The sequence below is a fragment of the Carassius auratus genome, chromosome 38, assembly GCF_003368295.1.
Source record: "Carassius auratus strain Wakin chromosome 38, ASM336829v1, whole genome shotgun sequence".
Taxonomy (NCBI): Eukaryota; Metazoa; Chordata; class Actinopteri; order Cypriniformes; family Cyprinidae; genus Carassius; species Carassius auratus.
The window spans coordinates 24,096,546-24,124,282 of NC_039280.1; the positions used below are offsets into that span (position 1 = coordinate 24,096,546).

Genomic DNA, 27,737 nt, shown 5'->3' on the forward strand with positions numbered 1-27,737 from the left:
AAGTGTGTGATGCGGCAGGTTGGTCCTTTCCACACACATTTGTCAGATTCTATAGTTTGGATGTCGATGCTACTCCAGGCTTGGATGCCCTTGAGTCCACATTCCAGAGTCATGTCTGAGACCTCTTCGATGTTTGTGCACACACACTACACAACCTTGGGTGTCCAGACACTTACAGTGTGGCCGCGTTGGTATTCTCATTCCCATTAGCGCTACTGAGCGCAGCATCGAGAGTAGCTTTTGATAGGGAACGTCTCGGGTTACTTGACTGTAACCCTGTACCCTGAAAAAGGGGAACGAGATGCTGCGCCTCAATGCCGCACTGTCGACGTGTCCGGACATCTCTTCAGACAAAGGGGTAACCTGAGGATGTTTCCGTTTCACGTCTATTTATAACCTGCAGGTACATGTTATCAGTGACGTCACCTGCCGAGTTTATTTAAGCCAATTCTTGGCGTGTTTGACACACATGCTTCACAACCAGTCGAACAAAGAATGTTCTCATTAGCGCTATTGAGCGCAGCATCTCGTTCCCGCTTTTCAGGGAACTGGGTTACAGTCAAGTAACCAGAGACGTTTTTTCATGTCTCCCTTCATTATCTTCTAATGCTACCACACCCCTGCGCTGAGCTATTGAGATTCTAATGTTTCACTGAAGCGCGCAGCTTGAATACGCCCACACAACAGAAGACAATGCAGGGAGACTGTTCTTCAAGTATTTTTTTTTATTTTACATTTTTTTATTTGCTTCGCGATGAGAGGAATACGACATAATTCACCCCAAAAATATGTGATGTGGTTGAGGATTTGAGATTTGGATTTCTTCCGAAAAAAATAATTAAGCACTTTATTCAGCAGAGATCATAAACATGTGTAAGTCTCTTTTTTATTTATGTATATTCTTGTACTAGTGTTCACATAATGTGTAAACATTTAACTAGTTAGACTTTTTCCAAACTATAATTCTAAAAGTATAATCAAGTGAAATATTATGAAGTTTCAATAACAATATCCAATACTATACCATTCAAAAGCTTGATGTAAATAATATAAATGTAACAAATGAATGTAACTGTAACAAACAATGTTTTTAAATGTATCCCCCCTAATTCTCAGCTCTTTTCAGCATTAATAATAATAATGATAATGATAATAATAAATGTTTTTGTAGAAAATCAGATTGTTAAAAATTTCTGAAGGATTGTGTGACTGGAGCAATGATGCAAAAAATTCAGTTTGAAAGTTAGCTTTGATTGTTTCTAATAAACTGTTTAACTGCAATCGCAAGTGGATAATAAATTATGAGTTGTGGGATAATTAAATATATTCTAAATAAACTACAAACATAAAATTATATACATTTATTTTGTCCTCACATTGTTTCTTGTAACTCCTCCCTCTCAGTGACACATCTGACTGAAAGGCTCATTATGCAGCTCATAATGCGGGCCTTTGTCTTCTCAGGTGTAAATCACAATGATATTCATGATAGTTGATGCCTACTAGCATATGACTTTTACCAACAAAAATAGAATAGTCTTATAGTCTTAGAATATTTAAATCAATATATTATTTTCTGTGAGTGAGTAAACAAGATGATTTTCACATAATTTAGAAAAAAAATTCCTAGGCTACAAGCTACAGTTTTTCAAAAGTTGTGGGAACCAATGTTCTGTATGTGTTTTATGGCCTTATTCAAGTGATTTAACATTTTTTTTGTTTTTCACTAACCACGCATAACATTTTTTTTTCTCAGAAACAAAATCATGTACATGCTGCTCAAATATTATCATAGCCCAGTTTGTGCTGATTACAGTGAGATTAGACTTTAGCCATTTAGATATTTAAAAGAAACTGAAAAAAGCACAAATGCCAGGGCATGACAAAACTTCTCCAGGCCCCAAAAATACCCTTAGACTCCAGATGGTTAATCTAGATTTAAACTGCATGTGTCTGCCTCCCGAACAATGTTAGGTAGGTTATTCCAGAGTTTAGGCACTAAAATGATATGCCGCCCACAGTTGATTTTGATATTCAATGCATTGTCAAATTGCCTGAGTTTTGATATAATGTAACAAGAGCTTTTTCAAATACTGATGTGCTAAACCATTTAGGGCCTAATCAGTTAAATGCAATATTTAGAAATACTATACAGTGTTTGATAGGTAGCCAGTGCAGTGTTGACAGAACGGGGCTAATATGGTCATACTTACTGGTTCTAGTAAGAACTCTTGCTTGCTGCATTTTGGACAAGCTGGAGTTTGTTTATTAAGCGTGCAGAACAACCATCCAATAAAGCATTACATTAATCTAACCTTGAGGAAATAAATATATGGATTAACATTTCTGCATTTGACAATGGCCATAATTTAGATATATTAGAAATGTGGGTTTCTAAGGAAAGATTTCTATCAAATAGCACACCTAGGTTCCTAACTGATGACGAATAATTGACAGAGCAGCATCAAGTCTTAGACCGCATTCTAGTTTATTACATGCAGAGTCTTTAGGTTCTATAACCCCTGACTTGTCACCACCCATTTTCACCATGTAGACACAAATCACATACCCAAAATTAAAAGGTTACTGCTTATGAGTCTTTCTTACTAGATACATAATCAAGATATGATTTTAGAAACATAGTGAAGCTAAAGCCACATATCTACTAATACTTCATTTTAATATTTTATAATATAATCTCACAAACTGTTAACTTTATGAAACATTTCCTAAGATCATGTATTGTGTGTTTTTTAGGCTCATAAAAGGCTAATTAAAATTATTTATGACCCCTTTAAGCACTCGTCAAGTGCTATTGTATCATGTTTGGACTGGCAAAACTGCCCCATTCATGAATCTATTGTGAAATGATTTACTTATGAAATGAGCCTTCCACACATTGGCCAGGTATGACACAAAATCCTCATTATTCTTTTATCTTTATTCTTTTACTTTTATTCAATCACCTTTATTTATATATAATCACCTTTTATTCCGCCATTATTAGCCATTGTTCTGGTATTTCAAGGTTTACCATTATCATCATTTTGCGTAAATCAGTGGAAAATGTATAGAAATTATGATTCTGTTTGAAGAAATATGAAGTAAACATCAGTATGTATATCCATATATCTCCATGTATATGCAATTTTGGACTATAAACAATATAAACAATAATAATCTGGGGCCGTTGACGATCTTTGACAGCAAAGGGGTCCTATAGATTAGATTAGATTAGATTAGATTAGATTAGATTAGATTCAACTTTATTGTCACTGCACATGTAAATTACAAGGCAACGCAATGCAGTATGGATCTAACCAGTAGTGCAATAAGCAGTAAGTACAGAATATACAAGGTCTATAATATGTACAATAACTATACAGATGAGTGTTATGGACATAATTTACAGATTTTAAATACTATTAGCATGATATACAGATAGGTGTACTATGAACATACTATACAGATGGATTATGTCAAAGTGTACTGTATGTACCCCATAGGCAGAACTATGAACATAATTTACACTATTGCAATGGACAGTAAAGTGCATAGAAAATATTTCAGTGTGCAAATGGGTTATTATTATAATTAACACCTCATTTTTTCAGAATTTAGCAATAAATAATTACTCCTCATCCAGTTTTTTATATCAACTATGCATTCCATTATTTTTTCAAATTGGTATGTTTTGCTCAGCTGCGAAGAATTATAGAGCTCCATATCATCAGCATAACAGTGAAAGCTAACACAGTGTTTCCTGATGATATCTCCAAAGGGTAATATGTAAAGCCTGAAGAGTAATGGCCCTAGTACTAGCCATGAGGTATCCATGCTGCATTTGTGATCGATATGATACCTCTTCATTCACTGCTACAAATTGCTGGTGGTCATATAAGTATGATTTAAACCATGCTAATGGACTTCCATAATTGCCAACAAAGTTTTCTATTATAAGCAAAATAATTTTGTGGTCAATAGTGTTGAACGCAGATCTAAGACCCAATAGCACTAATAGAGATAATTAGAGCGGGTCATTTGTAACTCTAAGGAGAGCAGTCTCAGTACTATGATACATTCTAAATCCTTACTGGAAATCCTAAAAGATACCATTTTTCTCTAAGAAGGAATATAATTGTGAGGATACTACCTTTTGTAGTATCTTGAAAAGAGAAAGGAGATTTGAGATCGGTCTATAATTAACTAGTTATTTGGGGTCAAGTTGTGGGTTTTTGATGAGAGGCTTAAACAGCCAGTTTGAAGGTTTTGGGGACATATCCTAATGGCAATGAGTAATTAATAATAGTAAGAAGAGGATCTATGACTTCTGGAAGCACCTCTTTAAGCAGCTTAGATGGAATAGTGTCTAACATACATGTTGTTGGTTTAGAATATTTTAAATTTTATACAATTATTCCTCTCCTATAGTAGAGAATGAGTTGAACTGTTCCTCAGGGGATATATAGTGCACTGTCTGATGCGATAAAGTCATCATACGGTCACTGAACTTCCCTTAATTCACCACCAGAGGTCATCGTCCACAACACAGATTCTCACACTACATAGTACACCCTGGACTGCATTTCCCATGCTCCACTGCACCAATCACATTCACCTGTAAATTATCACACACAGCTGCCCCCAATTACACACACAGCACAATCATCGGACTTCCTCTCACATACTGCCAAATATTGGCAGCCAATACAAAGCCATTCCATGTTTGTTTTCATAGTCTTTTTTCAGTTCATAGTTTTCAATCTAGTCACTTTCGTGCTCTACCCTCTGTTTTGACCCTTTGCTCTGGTTACTAGATTACCCCTCTTGTTTACACCTCTGGATATTGTTAGTTCATCGAAGACCCATGCTTGACCTAGGATAATTCTTGTGTCTAGCTCTCTATATACCTGTTTGTTAGTGTTTGACCCATGTCTGTTATGACCACGCTTCTGTCTAATAAATGCTTGCACATGGATCCACACGTCTCATGATTTGTCAGCCCTGTTACAGATAGCTGATGGCTGCATGATTACAATTTTATTACTAATAGTATCGATCTTAGAAGTAATTCATAAAGTCATTATTGCTGTGATGTTGGGAAATGTCAAGACTTGTTGATGCTTTATTTTTTGTTAATTTAGCCACTGTATTGAATAAATTCCTGGGGTTTTGTTAGTTTTCTTCTAAAAGAGACTAAAAGTAATCCGGTCTAGCAGTTTTTAATGCTTTTCTTGTAGGATAGGTTACTTTCCCGCCAAGCACAATGAAATACCTCTAGTTTTGTTTTCCTCCAGCTGAGTATGAGTCTAGAGTATTATTTCAACAATGTAGGACCTAAGACGAGTTTTCTAACCCCAACAGAGTTCAGAATGTCTATAAATGTTGATCCCAATGCATCTTTTTCATTATCAACATGGATATTAAAATCACCAACAATTAAAACTTTTTTCTTCAGCCAGCACTAACTCAGATGTAAATCAGCAATCTATTGTCTTTATGGTGCCCTGATGGCCTATATACTGTAGCCAGTACAAACATCACATGGGATTTATCATTAACACTTGTTTTTCTGGATAATTTTATGCGAAGCACCGTTAATTCAAATAAGTTATACTTGAAGCCTGCACTCTGAGAAATACTCAAACATTGTTATAAATTGAAGCAACACCTCCCCCTTTACCTTTTGGATGTGACTCATGTATATAACAGTAATCTTGTGTGTGTGTGGGGGGGGGGGGGGCTCATTTAAAATCATGTAATCATCAGGTTTTAGCCAGGTTTCTGTCAAACAGAGCACATCTAGATTATGATCAGTGATCATATCATTTACAAAAAGTGCTTTTGTATAAAGGGACCTGATATTCAATAAGCCAAGCTTTATCATGTGTTTAATTGAACATCAATTAAATTGTTACTCTTAAATTGGTTTGGACATTTTTTGTATTTTCTTGTTCAGCGAACAGACACAGTCTCTATAGTGTAATATCTAGGTGAAAGATTCTCTGAGAGCTGTGCTGAGAAATAACTTATTTCTGTGGCATGAGGCGGCTAGCAGACAGTCGATTTAGCTAGTCTGTCTGCTTCTTGACCTGGGCCCCAGTTAGTCAAGTACAAACTCTAAGACTATGTGCCATATCTCTAGAGAAAAGAGCAGCACCACCCTAGTAGGGATGAAAACCATCTCTTTTCAACAGGTCAGGTCTGCCCCAAAAGCTTGTCCAATTGTCTATGAAACCTAAATTATTCTGCGGGCACCACTGAGACATCCAGCCATTGAGTGATGACAATCCGCTATGTATCTCATCACCACGGTAAGCAGGGAGGGGACCAGAGCATATTACAGTGTCTGACATCGTGCTTGCAAGTTCACACACCTCTTTAATGTTATTTTGAGTTATCTCTGACTGGCAAAGTCGAACATCTTTAGCACCAGCATGAATAACAATCTTACTGTATAAAGTTTTTAGAATTAGCCAGCACTTTTAAATTTGCCAAGATGTCTGGCACTCTGGCTCCTGGTAAACATTGGACTATGGTGGCTGGTGTCTCTATTTTCACATTCTGTACAATAGAATCAGCAATAACTAGAGCACTTTCATTAGGTTTCTCAGTGGGTGCATCACCGAGTGGGGAGAACCTGTTTAACCCTCTGGAGTCTAAGGGGATTTTTGGGGCCTGGAGAAGTTTTGTCATGCCCTGACATTTGTGCTTTTTTTCAGTTTCTTATACACATCTAAATGGCTAAAGTCTAATCTGACTGTAATCAGCACAAACATTTGCTATAATAATATGTGAGCAGCATGTATGTACATGATTGTGTATTTGAGAAAAAAAAAATGATGCGTGGTAAGTGAAAAATTTAAAATGTTAAATCACTTGAATAAGGCAATAAAACAAATACAGAACATTGGTTCCCTGGACTGGAGCTTGTAGACTAGAATTTTTCTTTCTAAATTATGTGAAAATCATCTTGTTTACTCACTCACAGAAAACAATATATTGATTTAAATATTCAAAGACACTTTTTGTCGGTAAAAGTCATATGCGAGTAGGCGTCAACTATTATGAATATCATTGTGATTTACACCTGAGAAGACAAAGGCCTGCATAATGAGCCTTTCAGTCATCTGTGCCACTGAGAGAGAGGAGTTACAATAAAGAATGTGAGGACAAAATACATCTATGTAATGTTATGTTTGTAGTTTATTTAGAATATATTTAATTATCCCACAACATAATTTAATATCCATTTGGGAGTGCAGTTAAACAGTTTATTAGGAACAATCAAAGCTGACTTTCAAAGCTGAAATTTTTGCATCATTACTCCAGTCACACAATCCTTATTTTCTACAAAAAAGAAAAAAAAAAAAAAACATTTAATGTTATTATTATCACCATTATTATTATTATTATTATTAATGTTGAAAAGAGCTGAGAATATTTTTTCAAATTTTTTAGGGGGGATATCGGGGGTATCAGCAGATCACACTTACAAAAAAAAAAAAAAAGGCCAACAAAATTGCAATGGTGCATCTCTAATAATTACAGTATACTAATTTTCCAAAAATAAAATGAAATATATGTTACATTTAAACTGCATTCCAGCAAAAATTCCAGTCAGTGTAATCAAAGCTTTATTCGCATGACAAGCATTTAGAGTAGACTATTCTTCAAAAGCATCCAGAACATCAAGCAAAGAGATTGAAATTAAGGAATAAAATGAATATAAATGAATATAAAAATATAAAATATAACCAATAATAATAGTCTAATAATAATAATAATAATAATAATAATAATAATAATAATATACAAATATTACTGGGAAAGTTGATGGACTTATAAGACTGTAGGGTTGATTAAAAAAGAATTATTGTAGGTCTATTTTATATTATATTTATAGCTATGAAACTATTTACATTTATTCATAGTAAACTTCAATTGAATGCTGACTAATAGTAATAGCCCTTTATTGTCACTGGACACAAGTACCAGCAAAATTAGCCATCAGCCTGTCCATACATACAATATGTCAAGGTGGTAGACAGGACAGGAAGACAGGAATACAGCATAACATGAGGGAGGCGAGGAGAAAAAAAAAACAACCTCTAGACTATACTCCTGTGGTGAGAACAGTGTGGGAACAGGAAAAAACACCTCTGCGACATAAGCACATAATCAGTACAGCATAAAACACACGACTTGCAACAGGGGAGGGGAGTGGGGAGTGGGGGGTGGAGATAACCTAACACAGACAAACAGCCATCCGGTACTGCAGCCATTCTGCTGGTCACTGTCGCACACAATACAGTCTGGTAGCGAAGGCCTATGATTAATATAATAATTTAATAATGTAATTATTTATTTAATAAATAATATAATAGTTTCTCAATTAAAAATATATCTGAAAATCCAGGGTTGCTATGGTCATGCAGGTTTGTTTACACATTAAACTTGTGGCCACAAGAAAAATATGTTGTTCTCTCAACATAAAAAGTCATGGCCAAGTAATAAGTATGTTGTTACCATGACAAAATCTAGTGAAACAACCATGTCAGCTCCTGTGCAACAAATTAATAAAAACACTGAAGTGATTTTTCCATTTTTGATTATTTGTTTTTCTTGCTTTTGCTTAGATGTAAAATAAAAAACGCTAAATCATTTTTTTTCAATTGCTTCTTTGTTCTTTTTTATAATATCAAGGATACTTATGATAGTAGATTGTTAAGTGATTATTAATATAGTAAATATTAATAAGAAAAGAACTGGATGAATAGATGTGATGTTGCTAGGAGATTTTGCTTCGGAACCTTCAGAAAATTTTTATTAGATTTTTCTGAGAATTGAGTTTACTGACTCTGTCGACTTCCAACTGTTGAAGCTCAGTAAAAAAAAAAATTCATCAGATTACAAATCATACATATTGAAGTTATTTTAATGGAGAATGTGAAATAAAAAAATAACCAATTAAAAAGAAAAAAAATCCTTATTGTGGCTTATTTTGCCAGTACTGGTCACAGTTTGTCTTTGATTGTGACTTTTTTGAAAAACAAATTTTATGAGGAACAGAGATGTATAAAGTACTAGAGACCCAGACTTGAGTAAAAGTACAAGTGCTCTATCAAAAAAGTGACTTGAGTAGAAGTTGAAGTGCTCTTTAAGCACCACACTTAAGTAGAAGTACTAAAGTATTCAACATTTTTTGTACATAAGTATTGCAAGTAGTCTATTTTAAAATTTACTACTCAAGTACTGAAAGTAAAAGTACAAGTATTGTGTTATGTAGTTATTAATTAAAGAAAGTAGTCAAAAGTTTGAGCATATTGTTTTTATTATTTCAAATGATTAACCTAAAGGACAATCACAATTCCTTTGACTGTAACTTTTTGTAAAAAAACAAAACAAAAAAAAAAACAGATTAAAGGTTTAGTTCGCCCAATTTGCAAAATTATGTCATTAATAACTTACCCTCATGTTGTTTCAAACCCATAAGACAGTTTAAGATATTTTAGATTTAGTCCGAGAGCTCTCAGTCCCTTCATTGAAGCTGTGTGTACGGTATAACGTTACTGTCCATGTCCAGAAAGGTAAGAAAAACATCATCAAAGTATTCCAAGTGACATCAGAGGGTCAGTTAGAATTTTTTGAAGTATCGAAAATACATTTTGGTCCAAAAATAGCAAAAACTACGACTTTATTTAGCATTGACTTCTCTTCCGTGTCTGTTGTAAGACAGTTCAAAACAAAGCAGTTTGTGATATCCGGTTCACGAACGAATCCCTCAATGTAACCGGATCTTTTTGAAACAGTTCACCAAATCCAACTGAATCGTTTTAAATGGTTCGTGTCTCCAATACGCATTAATCCACAAATGACTTAAGCTGTTAACTTGTTTAATGTGGCTGACACTCCCTCTGAGTTCAAACAAACCAATATCCCGGAGTAATTCATTTATTCAAACAGTACACTGACTGAACTGCTGTGAAGAGAGAACTGAAGATGAACACCGAGCCGAGCCAGATAACGAACTAGAGACTGACTCGTTCACCAGTCAAGAACCGTTTCTGTCAGACGTGTCCGATTCGAGAACCGAGGAGCTGATGATACTGCGCATGTGCGATTCAGCGTGAAGCAGACTGACTCACAGAGCGTCTGAACCGAACTGATTCTTTTGGTGATTGATTCTGAACTGATTCTGTGCTAATGTTATGAGCCCAGGTAAACCGAAGGCTTGCAGTCATCGCCAATGACGCCATTACGTCGAGCGCAAAATAACCGGTGAACTGTTTTCTTCAACCGGTTTATTGAATCGAACTGTCAGAAAGAACTACTGGTGATCCGAAAACCGATGCAACCGGTTCTTGACTCGTGAACGAGTCATTATTTGGCTCGGCTCAGTGTTCATCTCTCTCTTCACAGCAGTTCAGTCAGCACGCGCAGTCTTCTTAATCGCTTGATTCGCTCAATGATGTGCCAGCTTCATCAAACCTGCCATCTACAGTTCTGGCAGTGGTAATATGGGTTTGTAATGGAATGATTCGTAACATTTTTATAATTATAATGAGTAACGATGCAGCACATAAAAAAAATATTGGAGTAAAAGTATTAAACTCATCGAAAATATGTACTGAAGTAAAAGTGGAAGTAGGAGAAAAAAATTATACTCTAGTAAAGTACAGATACCGCCTTTTAGTACTTAAGTACAGTAGTGAAGTAGTTCTACTTCGTTACTATACATCTCTGATGAGGAATTAATGCAGTAATCCAGATGTTTCAGAATACAGTAACTGACTGCGGTGTACATTTCTGAGCATTTCATTCAATGTCTGATCTCACTGTTCATTACCTTGGACTGTTTCTCTAGTTCCGATTGCCTGCTGCCTGCCCCAAAAAAATGATATTGTTATTGCTCTTGCTCCGTTTTTTCACAAGTTCATCCTGCTATTGTTATTTGCACCGCTTGCCACATGTATAGTTTATCTCTCTCTGTCTCTCTCTCTGGAAATAATTAGGCAGACAGAGACAGAGAACATGCATACAAACTTTAATTGAGGACAGAAAGAATGTGAGGGCTCTAGATATGGCTTTGGATGCAACTATCTCAGGGAGTTCTGTACATTGTTTGGTTCTGGTAACAGCGCCGCAGCAGAAGGGCAACTGGATGACTGTGATGCGGCATAGTCGTGGGTCAAAACACTGCTCTTCTGTTCCGTTCAAAACATTTTCTGGAGTCAATTAACGTGTATACGCGTTATGAGTAGTGGTGGGCATAGATTATTTTTTTTTACCTAGATTAATCTCACTGTGATCTTGAAATAAAATAAAAATAAAATGGCTCATTCGAATTGCAGTAGCTGGGGTCAGCAGGGCCCCAGTGAAGGTTGTACCAGTGGGCCCTGTTTGAAATTGTTTAATTTGTATGTTCATTTATTTTTATTTATTTGTGCTATTTACACAATGTTTAAGTTTCTTCAAGTTTGTATGTGTCAAGGTACAGAAACCAAATAATTAAATGTAAAATAGCACTGGATAGTGCTCAATGTAAAAATGAAATATACAATCAAACCTACATGTATTCAGACACTTTCAACATTTGTCACATTATTACAGTTTTGCTATATATATCAAAAATTATATTTGGTGTCTGAATTTTTGGTTTGACTGTTAAAACTACAAAGTAATTCAGTCAAGAGCAGTGAGTGATTTTCATTTTCTTGGATTAACATTACAGCAGCCAGTAGCTAAATTAGGCGCAGTCACTTTAAGAGACGATGAACACATCCAATACAATACACATCCCATTTTTATCTCAACTGTTTAATTTCACGTAAGAAATAACTGACAGTTATTCGCGCATCATTTCCTAGGTGGATATTTTGACATATTTTGTATGTATTTGTTGGCACAAGAGCAAAAATAAGCGAATTCGATGTTCAAGTGTTTTGAGACGCCTTTCTCTGCGTGAGCCCTGAACACCAGAACACCGCGAGGACTTAATTGGGCTCTTTCACTTCTTTTTGTTTGTTCAAACTGCGATTTGTAATTGTTCGTTCAGGTGCAGGAGGGACTTCGAGGAGAACTTCGGAGAAGAGAGCTCGGTTCAGTGTAGCTGTCCGTGATACGCGACTCTCTCTCTCGTACGCACCGAACACAGTGCGCGAGTATCCAGAGACTCTGTTCAGCTTTTCCACGTCTTGTGTTTGGATGCTTTAATGTTTAAATCGACAAGCGGTAAGGCTTAAAAACACCTGAAAAAGATAAGCTTTTGTGACGATGAGCAGCAGTGGCCCGTCAACTGTGCTGAGCATCTTTTTAGGCTGGCCTCACGCAATAAAATATCAAGGTGAAAGTCATCATAGCTTGCTTAGTATAGACCCAGCTCCCAACCCAACTTTGAGAATAGATTAACGGCGATATTTTTTTTATCGCCCGATAAGAGTCTCACATAAATGCAGCACGTTAATGCCGATAACGGCCCACCACTAGTTATGAGTCATTTTTTCCTGATAACCCCGACAAAAACTTAAATTACACTTTCAGTTTTGATCGTACAGATAAGAGCAATACATCAATCAAATCTGTAAAGGGTATACTTTTTTGTATACAGACATAATAACAACAGATCTTTGTGCACTTATGAAATAAAGATAACAAACAAGGTGTGCTGTCTGCAGCCTTTGTCTGCGCTGATCTTCATTTACAAACACGTCATTAAAATGAACTGTAACTCCGTTTATACTCAATGAGAGAGATATCTATAGAAATATACAATACTATACAATTCAAAAGCTTGATGTAAATAATATAAATGTAACTGTAAGAAACGTAACAAACAATGCTGTTCTTTAAATGTATCCCCCTAAAAAACTGGAAAAAATATTCTCAGCTCTTTTCAACATTAATAATAATAATGGAGAATATATTGTTTTCTGTGAGTGAGTAAACAAGATGATTTTCACAAAATTTAGAAAGAAAAATTCTAGGCTACAAGCTCCAGTTTTCAAAAGTCCCGGAAACCAATGTTCTGTATGTGTTTTATTGCCTTATTCAAGTGATTTAACTTTTTTAGTTTTTCACTAAAACACAATCATGTACATACATGCTGCTCACATATTATTATAGCCAAGTTTGTGCTGATTACAGTCAGATTAGACTTTAGCCATTTAGATGTGTATAAGAAACTGAAAAAAGCACAAATGTCAGGGCATTACAAAACTTCTCCAGCCCCCAAAAATACCCTTAGACTCCAGAAGGTTAAGCTCTACTGACTGCAGAGGCTCAAAGGGCTCCTGCTTCAAGGCCGTCAGTACCAAGGGGAGATCCCAAGATAGTACCAGAGGAGGACACGGAGGATTCAGCCTCCTTGCCCCCCTAAGGAACCTAATGACCAGGTCGTGCTTCCCAATGGACTTGCCGTCTTCTGCATTGTGATGTGCGGCAATAGGGTGACAGTCTTCACTCCAGCCCATCTTAAAGGAGAGCACAACCATGATTGGGCATCTACGGGGGTCTTCCAGGCAGGAAGAACATTAATCAAAGAACAGGTTCCACTTCAGCACATTGACGTGCCTTGTAGTGGGCACTATAGCTGAAGTGATGGTGTTTTCTACTGCTGGGGGTAAACTACGTAGAACCTCCACGTCCCGTCCAGACACAACACATTGAGATTCCACAGGTCTGGGCACAGGTGCCAGAGGGTGCCCCCTCTCTGTAAAAGGAGATCCTTTGTAAGAGGAATATGCCAAGGAGGGGCTGTCATGAGGAGCATCAGTTCTGGGTAACCAAGTCCCACTGGGCCATTATGGCACTACTAAGAGGACCAGCTCCTAATCCTCCCTGACCTTGCACAGCATCTGTGCGAGAATGTTCACTGGGGGAAATGCATGCTTGCATAGGCACAGAGGCCAGGGAATAAAACAGCTGGCAGTGGGATATGTCCAGAGAGGTAAAACAGTCTACCTGAGCGTCTCTGAAGCGTCTCCAGATCAGCTGGACTGTCTCGGGGTGGAGTCGCCATTCTCCTAGAATGGCGGGCTGACGTGAGAACTTTTCGGCTGCACGATTGAGTTCACTTGGGACGTGAATTGCATGTAGCGACCTCAGTTGCTTCTGACATTAAAGGAGGAGATGGCGGGTGAGTTGCGACATGCAACACTAGCATAGACCACCCTGGTGGTCTATGTATGCAATGGTCAGAAGAGGTGCTTGTTTGACTCCCTCCTATCAGCCAGGGTAAAACAAAGGTGGCGTTCCTGGACCACCAGAGTGGACATCATCTGACCCAGAGACCAAGCCATGAATTTCACAACTTCTGCATCACTCCTGCATCACCCCTTTAGTGCCTTGGCCTGGAAGACCTGCACGAGGGCCATGGCGTGCAGGGCAGTGGTGGCCTGTCCAGTAGCTCCATAAGCCTTGGCCATGATGGCGGACAAGAACTTACAGATCCGGGAGGCGTGGATTACCCCACCAGGTGGCAGCATTTTGTTCTCAAATGGGGGGATCCCCACATACCCCTTAGCCGCCCCACCATTAAGGGTAGTGGGGACGGAGGAGGCACTAGATCTGTTTCGGGCAGAAAAAGGTAAAAAATTAAATTCAAATAAAAATTAAATTTAAATTTAAATAGATAGCCTCCAGAGCCTAGGAACCTCCTCATGCACCTTCGGAAAGAATGGAACCGGAGGTGACTGTCGGCGATCGGAACCCCCAGGAACCAATCATCTGGCCTAAGTCATCCCCCGATGCAGTGATCAGGTCATCTGCTGGAGATGAAGTGCTAGGCCCCGCCCCGTCCAAGGCTTCATCATCTGCATCCAGAGGGCATGATGTACTGTAGAAGAGAGGAGCCCGTGGAGACTTGCTCGGCAGGGAAGCCCTCACTGTAACCTTCAAATCACACTGCCAATGATGCGAAGTAGTCCTTATCTGGGTGGAAGAACTAGCACTGGGCATGGGGAGGGGACTCTTCCTCATTTGATGAATAGCAGCCATAATTGCAACATTGCAATGGTCATATTCCCACAATGAGAAAATGTCATCCACGAACGTCGCCTCCACATGCTCGCGGCCCAGGCATGCGATGCAGCGATCGTGACTGTCAGATGGAGCCAAGTAGCGACCAAATTCAGAAACGAGTGAAAAGACATCTTTAAAAAGACGCAATGTGACTCAAAGTGTTGAAGTGCCCAGGAGGAGTTGCAGCATGATCGCAGAATGGGAGGCTGCTGCACGGCGAGATCAAACAGCAGCACTGACAATGACACTGACGACACTGCTTGGTAGCAAAAGGTTTGGCTCTGAAGCGAAACCTGAATATTCTACTATACATACTCTTCTTATATACCCGCACTGCTGGGAGGGGTACGCGATGCAAAACTCGCATGCCAACATTAATTGGCTTGTTTTGTTGACACTCAAAGGCAATACGTCTCTCTAGTTAGATCTAGAAGAAGGATGGAGGTTCCAGAATCCCAGTGTAGATTATCGAGGCCTTAACACCAAGACAACATCTGGATGCTTATCATAGGCCTCAAATTCAAGATCTCTCCATGAAGCAACAGTTTTTGGAACTCTAGACTTGAAAAGTGGCTACTGGTAGTTGAAAATGTTTTAAAAAACAGCATTTGTTACATCTACAGGGCTATTTTAATTCCTTTGTCTACCTTTCTTACTGAATATATATATATATATATATATATATATATATATATATATATATATATATATATATATATATATATTAATTTTGGAGCTTTTTGAAGATTCTGATTTCATTTTCCAGCAGCATTTGGCACTTGCCCACACTGCCAAAATGCTCATAATGGTTTCTCTGTAGAAGGTGTACATGATGGGGCGTGGGGCTCTGGCTATCCTCAGTTTGTGGAGGAAGTAGAGACGCTGTTGTGATTTCTTGGCTAGTGCTTGCGGTGTTGTTGGTCCAGGAGAGGTCCTCTTTGATGTGCACACCCAGGAATTTGGTGCTGCTCACTCTCTCCACAGTCACGCCATTGATGGTCAGAGGAACATGCTGAGTGTGCACTCTCCTGAAGTCTACAACAATCTCCTTCATCTTCTCCACGTTCAGAGAGAGATTGTTGTCACTGCACCACTCGGCCAGGCAGCTCACCTCGCTCCTGTAGTTTGTCTCATCCTTGTTGAGACCCACCACAGTCGTGTCATCCACAAACTTGATGAAGAGGTTGGAGTTGTGTGACGGTGTGCAGTCATGGGTCAGCAGAGTGAAGAGGAGGGTGTTCAGCACACATCCATGGGGGGCCCCAGTGTTCCAGTGTTGCTACTGACCTGTACTGTCTGAGGTTTTCCAGTCAAAAAGTCAATGCTAAATGCTGAAAGTCTGGTTGAATGCTGAACTGAAGTCTATGAACAGCATTCTGACGTATGAGTCGATTGTGTCTAAATGTGTGAGTGTTGAGTGGACGGCAGTGGGCATCCTCAGTTGACCAGCTGGACCAGATATGCAAACTGGAAGGGATCCGGGGGGGTGGGGGGGCAGACTTGATGTGGTGCATGACTAGCCGTTCAAAGCACTTCATGAGGATGTGAGTAAGTTCTACAGGAAGGTAGTCATTGAAGCAGGATGGAAATGGCTTCTTCGGGACTGGAATGATGGTGGTATTTTTTAAACGTGGGAACAACAGCCTGACTAAGTGAGGACCTGGAGCTTTGCGTCCATTGATCCTGCTGAAGGATCTCCTCACGCTGTCTGGGGTCAGCATCGTCACCTGCTCATCGGTAGGAGGTGGAGTCTTCTGTGCAGAAGAACTGTTTTGTTTCTCAAAGCAAGCGAAAAAGGTGTGAGACAGAGGCACTCAGGGTGTAGAAAATACACAAGAAAGAGTAACACCGTGCTGGTAGAGTGGTTAAAAAGGTAAATCGTCTTATTGAATCTATGGCACAGAGGCTGTTAAACATTAAATTAATTACAAACACATTGGATAGAAAGGCCCAATGATTACTTACCTTGTTTTAGAGATTTATTTTTTTATTCAAGTTCACATCCTCTGATAAACTCTTCTGATATAGCTTTATTCCCATGAATGTAAATCAATTCATTCGACAAGATTCATAGATGTGATAGAACCGACTCCATGATTTGGAACTTAGTATGGTGTAAAAGGCATAATTTTATTCTGGGAGGTTTTTAAGGCCTCATCACCCTTAAATTTCTCCCAACCTTTGCTAGCAGGTAGCATTTTTAGGCTGAGATAGGTAAAGAGATACATTTTTTTTTAAATCTGGATGAGTATGTAAGTGAAAATGTATTGACGTCTTTGGGATTTTGGTGAATTCAGAAGGAGGTGAATGTTGTGTTTATTATAAAAAAATTTTTTTTTTTTTTTTTATTCTCTCAAAATCCTTAGGTTTTCCCATTGGTAATTAATATATGTGGATATATGTGTTACGCTTGAATTGGTTGTATGTATATTCAAAATGCTGGAAATGTTGAATTCGTTAAGTTAAGACTTTTATATAAGACATCTTCTGCATATGTATTTATGTGTTCTTTGAAGTAATCTTTAGTTACTACAATTTTCTTTATATTATTTTTTCATCTTATAAAATATATGAAATTCTATGTATTGGGGGAGGTCTGAGAAGAGTGAGCAGGAGCAAGGTTTTACTATGAATAATTAACTGCATGTTTTCTACTGATGCTGAGCACTCAACATAAAAGAAAACTGAACCAGCAGACTGACTCCAGTGTTTATTTCACACCACACATCACAACGCAGATGTCATGATCACTAGCTGGAGTGCCCATGAACTTAAGTAGAGGGCACTCCACTCAGGACCATTCCCCCCATATCAACCACCAGATGTCACCATATCATCACTTGGACACTAGCACCTCTCATACTGTTGCACCACACCCAAACCACATCTCCCATGAGTCACTGCATCACTATCACCTTGCCACACCCACACCTCATTCATCAGGTACTCTCCTTGCCACACCTGCACCTCATCACACACACATATAAGCAGCACACTCACTCCACCACTTTGAGAAGTCTTGTTTAGCCTGTCTGACATTTCCGAGCTGTTTTCCCCTGTGTTTGTTATTCCCGTGTTTGACCTCCGGACTGTGTATTTGCCTCTGATTTCTCTGCTGCCTGCCCTGATCTCCGCTTGTTTTTGGTTTTTAATTCTGGTTATCCCTTACGCCATTCTCTAAATAAACACTGCATTTTGGATCCGAACACCTCTGACTCTCTTCATAACAGAAGACTTCGCCAAACCAGGATCCAGCTGCTTTAATGGATACATCCAGGTCAGTCATGAACCCAGTAGGCCAAATTATGTGTCTACGTCAAGGAATTTGGCCCATCGAGGATTATGTGAGGGACTTTGTTGAGTTGAGATATGTCTGATGATATTTTTTCGTAATGGCCTATCTGAGCCGCTCGGCTCACTCATGCCTTTGCACCAACCTCATTGGACACTTGAACTTTATATTGATCTGGCACTTCAAATAAGTGACTCCGCATTTACTGTGGGTGTTGTGGATGACGAGATGCACAAAATGGCCACCAGCCTAGCGCCACTGCACAAAATGGCCGCCGCCCCCGAGACTCATCCTGTCATGGCCACCAGCCCAGAGCCACTGCACAAATTGGCCGCCGCCCTGAGACTCATCCTGTCTTGGCCGCCAGCCCAGAGCCACTACACAAGATGGGTGCCGCAGTTGATCTTCCAGAGTCAAGTCAGGTCCCCGTCGAATTTCCAAAGTCAAGTCAGGTCCCCGTTGATCAGGTCCCTGTTGATTTCCCAGAGTCAGGTCAAGTCACCGCTGACCGTACAGAGTCAGGTCAAGTCACCAACGACCTTCATGAGCCAAGTCAAGTCACCAACGACCTTCATGAGCCAAGTCACAGTTGATCTTCAGGAACAAAGTCAAGTCACTAACGATATTCAGGAACCAAGTCAAGTCACCAACGAACTTCTTGAGTCAAGTCAACAATGATCTTCATGAGCCAAGTCAAGTCAACAATGATCTTCATGAGCCAAGTCAAGTCACCAACGACCTTCATGAGCCAAGTCACAGTTGATCTTCAGGAACAAAGTCAAGTCACCAACAATCTTCATGAGCCAAGTCAAGTCACCAACGGTCTTCATGAGCCAAGTCAAGTCACCAACGATCTTCATGAGCCAAGTCAAGTCACCAACGATCTTCTTGCGTCAAGTCGTCAACAACGACCTTCATGAGCCAAGTCAAGTCACCAACGATCTTCATGAGCCAAGTCAAGTCACCAACGATCTTCAGGAACCAAGTCAAGTCACCAACGATCTTCAGGAACCAAGTCAAGTCACCAACGATCTTCTTGAGTCAAGTCAACAATGGTCTGCATGAGCCTAGTCAAGTCAACAACGGTCTTCATGAGCCAAGTCAAGTCAACAATGGTCTTCATGAGCCAAGTCAAGTCAACAACGGTCTTCATGAGCCAAGTCAAGTCAACAACGGTCTTCATGAGTCAAGTCAACAACGGTCTTCTGGAAATAAGTCAAGTCACAGTTGATCTTCAGGAACTAAGTCAAGTCACAGTTGATCTTCAGGATCTAAGTCAAGTCACCAACGATCTTCATAAGCAAAGTCAAGTCACCACGTCTCAGCCGAACCCCCAGAGCCTTGTCACGTCTCAGCCGAACTTCCATCTCATCACGGCCACGGAGGTGCTATTAACCTGTTTATGTTCTCTGTTTCAGTACCACCTGACCAGACTTGCTGTCCTGTGCCATCGACTCCACTGTGGTGGTCCTCTGCTCTACCCTGGTGGGCTTCTGTCCCATCTTGGCTGTGGTGGTTCTCTGCTCCGCCATGGTGGGCTTCTGTCTCATCTGCTCAGCTATGGTGGTCGTCTATTCCACTCTGGTGGGCTTCTGTCCCATCTTCTCTGCTGTAGTGGTCCTCTGCTCCGCCCTGGTGGGCTCCAGCTCCACCTGCTCCACTCTGTTGGGCACCCACACCCACCTGCTCTGTCTTGGTAGACCCCTGTTCCCAAGTTAAGTCCATGGCGGGTCCCTGTTCCCGAGTTAAGCCCATGGCGGGTCCCTGTTCCCGAGTTAAGCCCTGTTCCCAACTTAAGCCCATGGTGGGCCCCTGTTTCCCATGTCAGGCCCAGGAAGGGCCCTTGTGTCCCATGTCAGATCCAGGAAAGGCTCCCAATATCCATGTTAGGCCCAGTAAGGGCTCCAGTTCCGCCTGCTCTGCCACGGTCTCCGGCCAATGCACTTCCACATGGACCTGGCCCTCCGTCCCACCCCCTGTTCCGCCTCCACTCCACCGCCCTCCTAGAGTGTTTTGAGCGTCTGGAAGCCGTTGCTTTGCACCACACCGAAACTACATCTCCCATGAGTAACTGCGTCACTATCACCTTTCCACACCTGCAACTCATTCATCAGCTAATCTCCTTGCAACACCTGCACCTCATTTACACACACATATAAGCAGCACACTCACTCCACTACTTTGCGAAGTCTTGTTTAACCTGTCTGACATTTCAGAGCGTATTTCCCCTGTGTTTGTTATTCCCTTGTTTGACCTCTGGACTGTGTATTCGACTCTGATTTCTCTGCTGCCTGCCCCAGTCTCCGCTTGTTTCTGGTTTTGATTCTGGTTATCCCTGACACACCCGATGCCATTCCTGATTTCTGCCTGTCTGACCATTCTCTAAATAAATACTGCATTTGGATCCGAACGCCTCTGAGTCTCTTCATAGCAGAGGAGGGGTATGTTATCATTGTGGAGTGCATATTGAGTCCATGAGTAGCCTAACCTCTCCACTTGGATTGCAGGTGGAGTTCCCTCACTGTATGAGAGAGCATGGCGACAGTTTTACAGTTTAATTGGTAACCGTGTTATCTGGTGACCAACTTCCTGGTTCAGGTCTCTACTCCAGATGTGATGGAATAACTACAGCACATTCTCAGAGGTCGTTGGGCCAGAGTCGACGAGGGCTGAAACATAAACATAATTTTCTTGAGTGAGTAGTTGTACTGGTAGCAATGTTGCAATTTCTGGTCATTTTTGAAGGGTACTCACCACTGTCACGTGGGGATCTGACAGGGCAGAAGCTGATGAAATGTCCTGGAGTGCCACAGTAAAGACCGAGCCTGACCGCTAGGTGGTGAGCATGCTCTGCGTATTTGAGTTGGATAGAATCAAATTGCATGGGCTCTGGTACTGAGGGACTGCTAGTGGATGTGGAGGGCAGGTGGACTATTTTGTGGGGCTGACTGCCTGTGAGATACGAGTGGCTCGTTGCATGAAACCTTCTAGTCCAATGTTATCATCGTAGATGGCCATATGAGTGTGAATGCGAGGATCCAAACCTTGACAGTAGGCACTGAGGAGGGCAGGTTCATTCTAGCCACTAGTCGCGGCTAGTTTACAAAAAAATGTTGTGTAATCACTGGTGGTGGATGAATCTTGAGGCAGGCAGAAGTTGGTCAGAGACGGAAAGTTCTCTTGTAGCAGAGCCAAACACTTTCTTGAAATAAATAAATGAAAGCATCACATGAATTGATTATGGTACTGTCAGTGTTCCATTCTACAAAGGAGGCATGGCATTATAACAACATGGCCAACTGACCCTCTGCAAAAACCTGCCCTCCTTAGTTACTGTTGCTATGTCCAACAAGCCATGCTTCTCTCACACTCTGTATCATGTTATTATGCAATGAAAAATACATTGTAGAACAAAGAGGAAACTGAGAACACAAAGACAGACAAGACAGACCAGGTTTCTTCTTGTATGAAACAAGGTTTCAGCTTTCAAATTGTTTTTATTTACTTAATTTTTTTAAGAAATTTAAACTAATACCTTTTGTGGCTCTTTAATTTGTTGTGACACATCACTTTTGTGATCACTATTACTGCATTGTTCAAGCAGCACATGAACCGATTGTCTTTTCATATTTACTAATTAAAGCACAAATTAAACTTAAATGAACATCAGAATTGTAACGGCTTTGGGGCAGTCATTGGACAAGGCCTAATGGTTAGAGAGTCAGACTTGTAAACCAAATTTTATGGGTTTGAGTCTCAGGTCTGGCAAGAACTGTCAGTTGGTAGAGTGAATAACCAGTGATCTAAGCTCAGTGTTCATAATTTTCATAGTGATGTATACCCAATATTTAGATTAGTGGTGAGTCAATATATGCTTGTCAATGACCATTTGATAAGTTTTACCTTTGGTCCCCACAATCTTGAAAGTTTACTAACAATTTGTTTTATTTATTTTTTGCCCCATCTCAACATGTTCACACACATAAAGAGTTGTTTACCTAAAAATTCAAGTTTTGTAATCTAGGGAAAACAACAAACATAATGTTAGTACACTAACTCAGACAAGAGTTTTTCCTGTGGCTCAGTGGTAGAGCATTGTGTTAGCAGCGAAAAAGGTTGTGGGTTTAATTCCCAGCGAACACACATACTGGTAAAAGAAATACAGTATAGCCTGAATGCGCTGTAAATCGCTGTTTTTTTATCGCTAATAAGCATCTGCTAAATGCATAAGTTAAGTTTAGACAACATACTGCAAGTGTGATGCCACAAAAATAAAAGCTTAATATTTACATACTGAACAAAATTATAAATGCAAGACTTTTGTTTTTGCCCCCGTTTTCCATGAGCTGAATCTAAAACTTTTTTCTATGTACACACAAGTCATATTTCTTTCAAAATATTGTTCACAAATCTGTCTAAATCTGTGTTAGTGAGCACTTCTACTTTGCTGAGATAATCCATCCACCTCACATCATGTGTGGTGGAGTGTTATCGAAGGTAATCTTGGCCTCCTTACCGCTGATATCCATGCCATTCGTCGCCTTTTTGTCACCTCTGAAACATGGCTTGTACTATTATTTTTCCAAGCCGGAAAACAATAAAAGGATATTGTGTTCTTAAGCTTTATGCCACTTCTATCGTGAGAACGACTATTGCAGTTTATAACACAGCAGGTAGACGGCATCTTATATATCTATATATTGTGCTAATACAAGAGGTTACGCAACATTACACAAGTTTTATTTTTTTATGCCTCCAGATTTCCCAATTCTCACATAGAAAAATGGATTTTAAACTCTTTCACACTATTTTAATGTGATATATATATATATACATATATATGTAAGTGTGACTCCTAAACGAAGAGGGCCAGAACTTTCTTACATTCTAGATTCATTGCACACAAGCTGAAATATTTCTGAAATATTTGTTTTTTGTTTTATTCTGATGGTTGACTTACAGCTTAGGACAATTACAAATTCAGTATCTCAAAAAATTATAATATTCCATTTTGAGCTTGATTAGTTTGATTAATTTGTGTATAAATACAGGGTACCTCTTGGGCTGGTTTAGAACATGCAACCACAATTATTGGAAAGTCTACGGTCTTGACAGTTGTCCAAAGGACAATCATCAACACCCTTCAAAAGGAGGGTAATCCGCAGAAGGTCATTGCTGAAAGGGCTGGATGTTCACAGAGTGCTGAATCAAAATATACTAATAGAAAGTTGACTGGAAGGAAAAAGTGTGCTAGGGAAAGATACACAATCAATAGGGATGACCACAGCCTTGGGAAGATTGTCAGGGAAAGTTGATTCAAGAACTTGGGAGAGCTTCACAATGAGTTGACTGAAGCCAGAGTCAGAGCATTAAGTGTCACCACGCTCAGACGTCTTCAAGAAAAGGGCAACAGCTGTCACATTCCTAGAAACAAGCCACTCCTGAACTAGAAAAAAAATTCAGATGCATTACACCCTTTGTTAAGGAGAAAAATAACTGGACTGTTGCTCAGTGGTCCACAGTCCTTATTTCAGATGAAAGAAAATGTAGCATTTCATTTGAAAATCAAGGACTGGAGACTGGAGGAAGACTGGAGAAGCAAAGAATCCAAGCTGCTTGAAGTCCAATGTGAAGTTTCTGAAGTCAATGATGATTTGGGGTGTAGTGGAATCTGCTGGTGTTGGTCCATTGTGTTTTATCAAGTCCAAAGTCAATGCAGCCATCTACCAGGAGATTTTGGAGCACTTTATGCTTCCGTTTGCTGACAAGCTTTATGGAGATGCTGATTCCATTTTGCAGCAGGATTTTAGCACCTGTCCACAGTGCCAAAACCACCAAGTGGTTTGCTGACCATGATATTACTGTGTTTGATTGGCACAGAGAATCTATGGGGTATTGTAAAGAGGAAAATAAGTAACATCTGACAAACAATACAGAGGAGCTGACGGCCGCTATCAAAGCAACCTGGGCTCCAATAACACCTCAGCAGTGCCACAGGCTGATTGCCTCCATGTCATATTGATTGCATTGTGCACCTGCTTTGGGGATCTTGAACATTTCTGTAAGTTAACGTTAAGTCATAGCCATCAGAATTAAAACTCTTGAAATATTTCAGTTTGTGTGCAATGAATCTAGAATATAAGGAAGTTTGCTTTGTTTTATTAAATTACAACAAATTAAAGCACTTTTTCATGATATTCTATTTTTTTTTAGATGTACCTGTATATACATATTAATTTATTTCCTTTGTTACTTTGTAGAAGGACGCCTTATATCATACAATGGCAAGCAGATACTTATTAGTGTGACTTTATATGGACCCTGTCCCCTGAGACCTGGTGGGTAATAGAACAGAACTAATCTAAACAATAGTGGCATGGACCATTACACTTGATGGGTCCAATCTGGTCCAAGTACATACAAGCTGTGGACTCATACAAGCTTGCCCTGTAGCATGCTGATCTAATGAGTGTGGGTTTGTTCCAGCCAGGGTTAATTTATTAGTCTATCCTCAAAATTATGTTTCAGTCATTTGATTTTATTTTAGACATCACATTTTAGTAAAATAATTGCTTTGAGGTTTGGTTATACATATGTGTGTCAGTGTGCGTATCAGCTCTTTTAACAACCCTCACAATGGTGGTGCTTAAATTCTTACTCTCAGGGTAGCATTAAATTGCAGAAACCATTATAGGTGAATCCAATTAGTTTAAGAATGCCATGTCAGAACCAAAATATTATCTTATTTTGGCACTGGAAGATGCAGATCAGTAGAGCCACAATTAGATATAGTAGAGGCTTAGGATAAATTCTGCCTTTGTTTCCTATAAAGCTTTATTTGCTGTAAAATACAATCTATCCTTTTTGTGGGATCATTTAATTATTCACGGGATTAACAACAATAACAGAATTAAAACATAATATTATATTAATGACAGACAGTTACAAACTATATTGATGAATGATAGATGGACCAAAGTCCTACTTTCACTAAGACAATGTCTTACTTAGTGAACTTTGATTTTTTTCCTCACAGATGCTTTTGTTGGGGGATTGATCGGCCTCTTCTTTGCCTACATCTGTTATCGGCAGCACTACCCACCCATCCTGGATGTAGACTGCCACCTGCCATATGCTAGTCTGCATGCAGCAGCTGCCCACAACATGCCAACCTCCCAGGATCAACCTCTGCCCATGGATAATGCCACCAGCCTCCCTCTGGAGGGCATGACCGAGGGACCAGTATGACTAATAGAGACCCCCCCCCCCCCAAGGCACACATCCCTCTGACCCCCTACTACACCAATGTAGTATGAACCACACTTAACTGGCACTTCAACATTCCAATTAATTTGACAGATACATTTTGTTTATCTCTCTCTCCCTCTCTCTCTCTCCCTCTCTCTCTCTCTCTCTCTCTCTCTCTCTCTTTCTCTCTTTCAATCATTTTGCAGAGTTACAGTTCCTGATTTCTTATCAGTTAAACTTAATTTAATGACGGAGTATTGGCAAGTTTAAACCTTGGACAATATATATATAATGTGTTTGTGCAAGAATCTCTCTTTAAAGATAAGTACCATGTTACACAAAAGTTGTAATTATTCAGTGCTCTTACATATATACTGATGCACCTCTTCTATGTTTTTGTATAGGTTTTCTATTACCCAAATAGCAGGGAGAGAAGTTGATGTTAAAGTGAAATTCTTATTCTTAGAGGTTTCCCTCATAAACATGTAAATCTTGGATTGAAATCCTAAATCAATTCTTTATTCGTTTCCTTGTTCCTATATGGGTTTGTGTTGATTCATTAGTAGGGGTGCCTGCATGTTAACAGCTAGTGAGAACATTGCTTTGTACCGTTGCTTTTCCACATATTGCATACCAGGCACAGAGGAATTAGAAAGGCAGAACAGACTCGCTAGCAAAAAAATCATCAGCCACATTACAAATCAGCCACTATGTAGAAACAATACAACAGTGGAAGTTGACAAAACTTAAGCAATTATGCCTGAAAACACTGCTCAGTAAGTAAATTTTGTTTATATAGCACATTAAACATAGCAAAGCTATCCAAACTGCTGAACAATGTAAAATAAAATTAAGAGGAATCACAGAAAAGAAGCAAACAAGACATATAATACAATGAAACAGCAATGAAGTGAAATTAAAATGCTAAGGAGAAAAAAAAAACATTTTCAACCTCAGTTTAAAAATGGTAATGGAAGGTGCAAGTCTAGAGGCAATTGGTTCCACAGACGGGGGCCAGTGACTGAAAAGGCTCTGTCACCCTTAGTTTTCAAACGGAAACGAGGGACAGATAAAAGAGCCCTTTTAGCAGATCTTAAAAGTCTGGTAGATGGCAAAGGGATGATAAGATCTTTGAGATAAGATGGATCTTGACTATTAAGAGCTTTAAAAACACAACAGAATCTTAAACTGAACTCTAAAATGGACCGGAAGCTAGTGAAGAGAAAATAAAATTGGAGTGACATGGTCATATTTCTTTGCCCCAGTCAGTAGCCTTGCAGCTGCATTTTGTAACAACTGGAGGCATGAAAGTGATGACTGAGGAAGACCTGAGTACAGTGAATTACAGTAATCTAAATGAGAAGTAATAAAATCATGAATAACCTCCTCCAAATCCTGAAAAGACAAAAACTGTTTGGCGATTGGTAAAAAAAAAAAAAAAATGTTCCTTACGACAAAATTAATTTGTTTGGACAAATATAATTTTGAGTCTATGATAATGCCCAGGTTTCTAACCTATGAGGAAATGGAGGGGAAGTGATTTGCCAACTCCTTAATAATAGTTTTTTGGGGACCAAAAACAATAATTTCTGTTTTGTTCTAATTGAGTTGGAGAAAGTTATTTGATAACCATTTTTTTTATATCAGAGATACATTCCAGCAATGGTTGAATGGAATCACCAGCTTTTAGCGGGAGGTACAAGTGTGTATCATCAGCATATAAATGAAAACAAACATTGTGCTTCCTGATAATATCCCCCAGAGGGTGCATATATAAGTTAAAAAGAAGCGGTCCCAGATTAGAGCCTTGAGCTACTTCCACTAATAACTTTTGTAGTATTGAATATTGAGTATAACAGTATTGATGGAATGCATTTTTTTTTCAAGAGATGGTATTAATACTTTTTTCACTAAAGTATTCATACCCCTTTCTTTTTTTCAATACACTGCTCAGTAAATAAGGAACACACAGCACTGATATACAAATATATATATATATATATATAGAAATATATATATAGAAAAATAATACACACCCGGAGTCAATTATTCCAGAGCCAATTATACCACTTATACTACGGTTAACATAAATCAAGACATCGCTCAGATGATATATTTAAAGGGATTCGTCCATTTTTTTTTTTGTACTTAAAAATATCTATTGTGAGTAGGATTA

At 39.2% G+C, this 27,737-nt stretch overlaps 1 protein-coding gene across 1 annotated transcript in view; it reads left to right on the forward strand.

Moving 5' to 3' along the window:
- The window catches only part of plpp4 (phospholipid phosphatase 4), a 130,044-nt gene extending 102,523 nt beyond the window's left edge, over positions 1 to 27,521 (forward strand). The window contains exon 7 of the mRNA XM_026224986.1: positions 25,350 to 27,521. Within this exon, the coding sequence (XP_026080771.1) occupies positions 25,350 to 25,561 (212 nt within the window). The 3' untranslated portion in view covers positions 25,562 to 27,521. The remainder of the gene's footprint in view (positions 1 to 25,349) is intronic.
- The last annotated feature ends 216 nt before the right edge of the window (positions 27,522 to 27,737 follow it).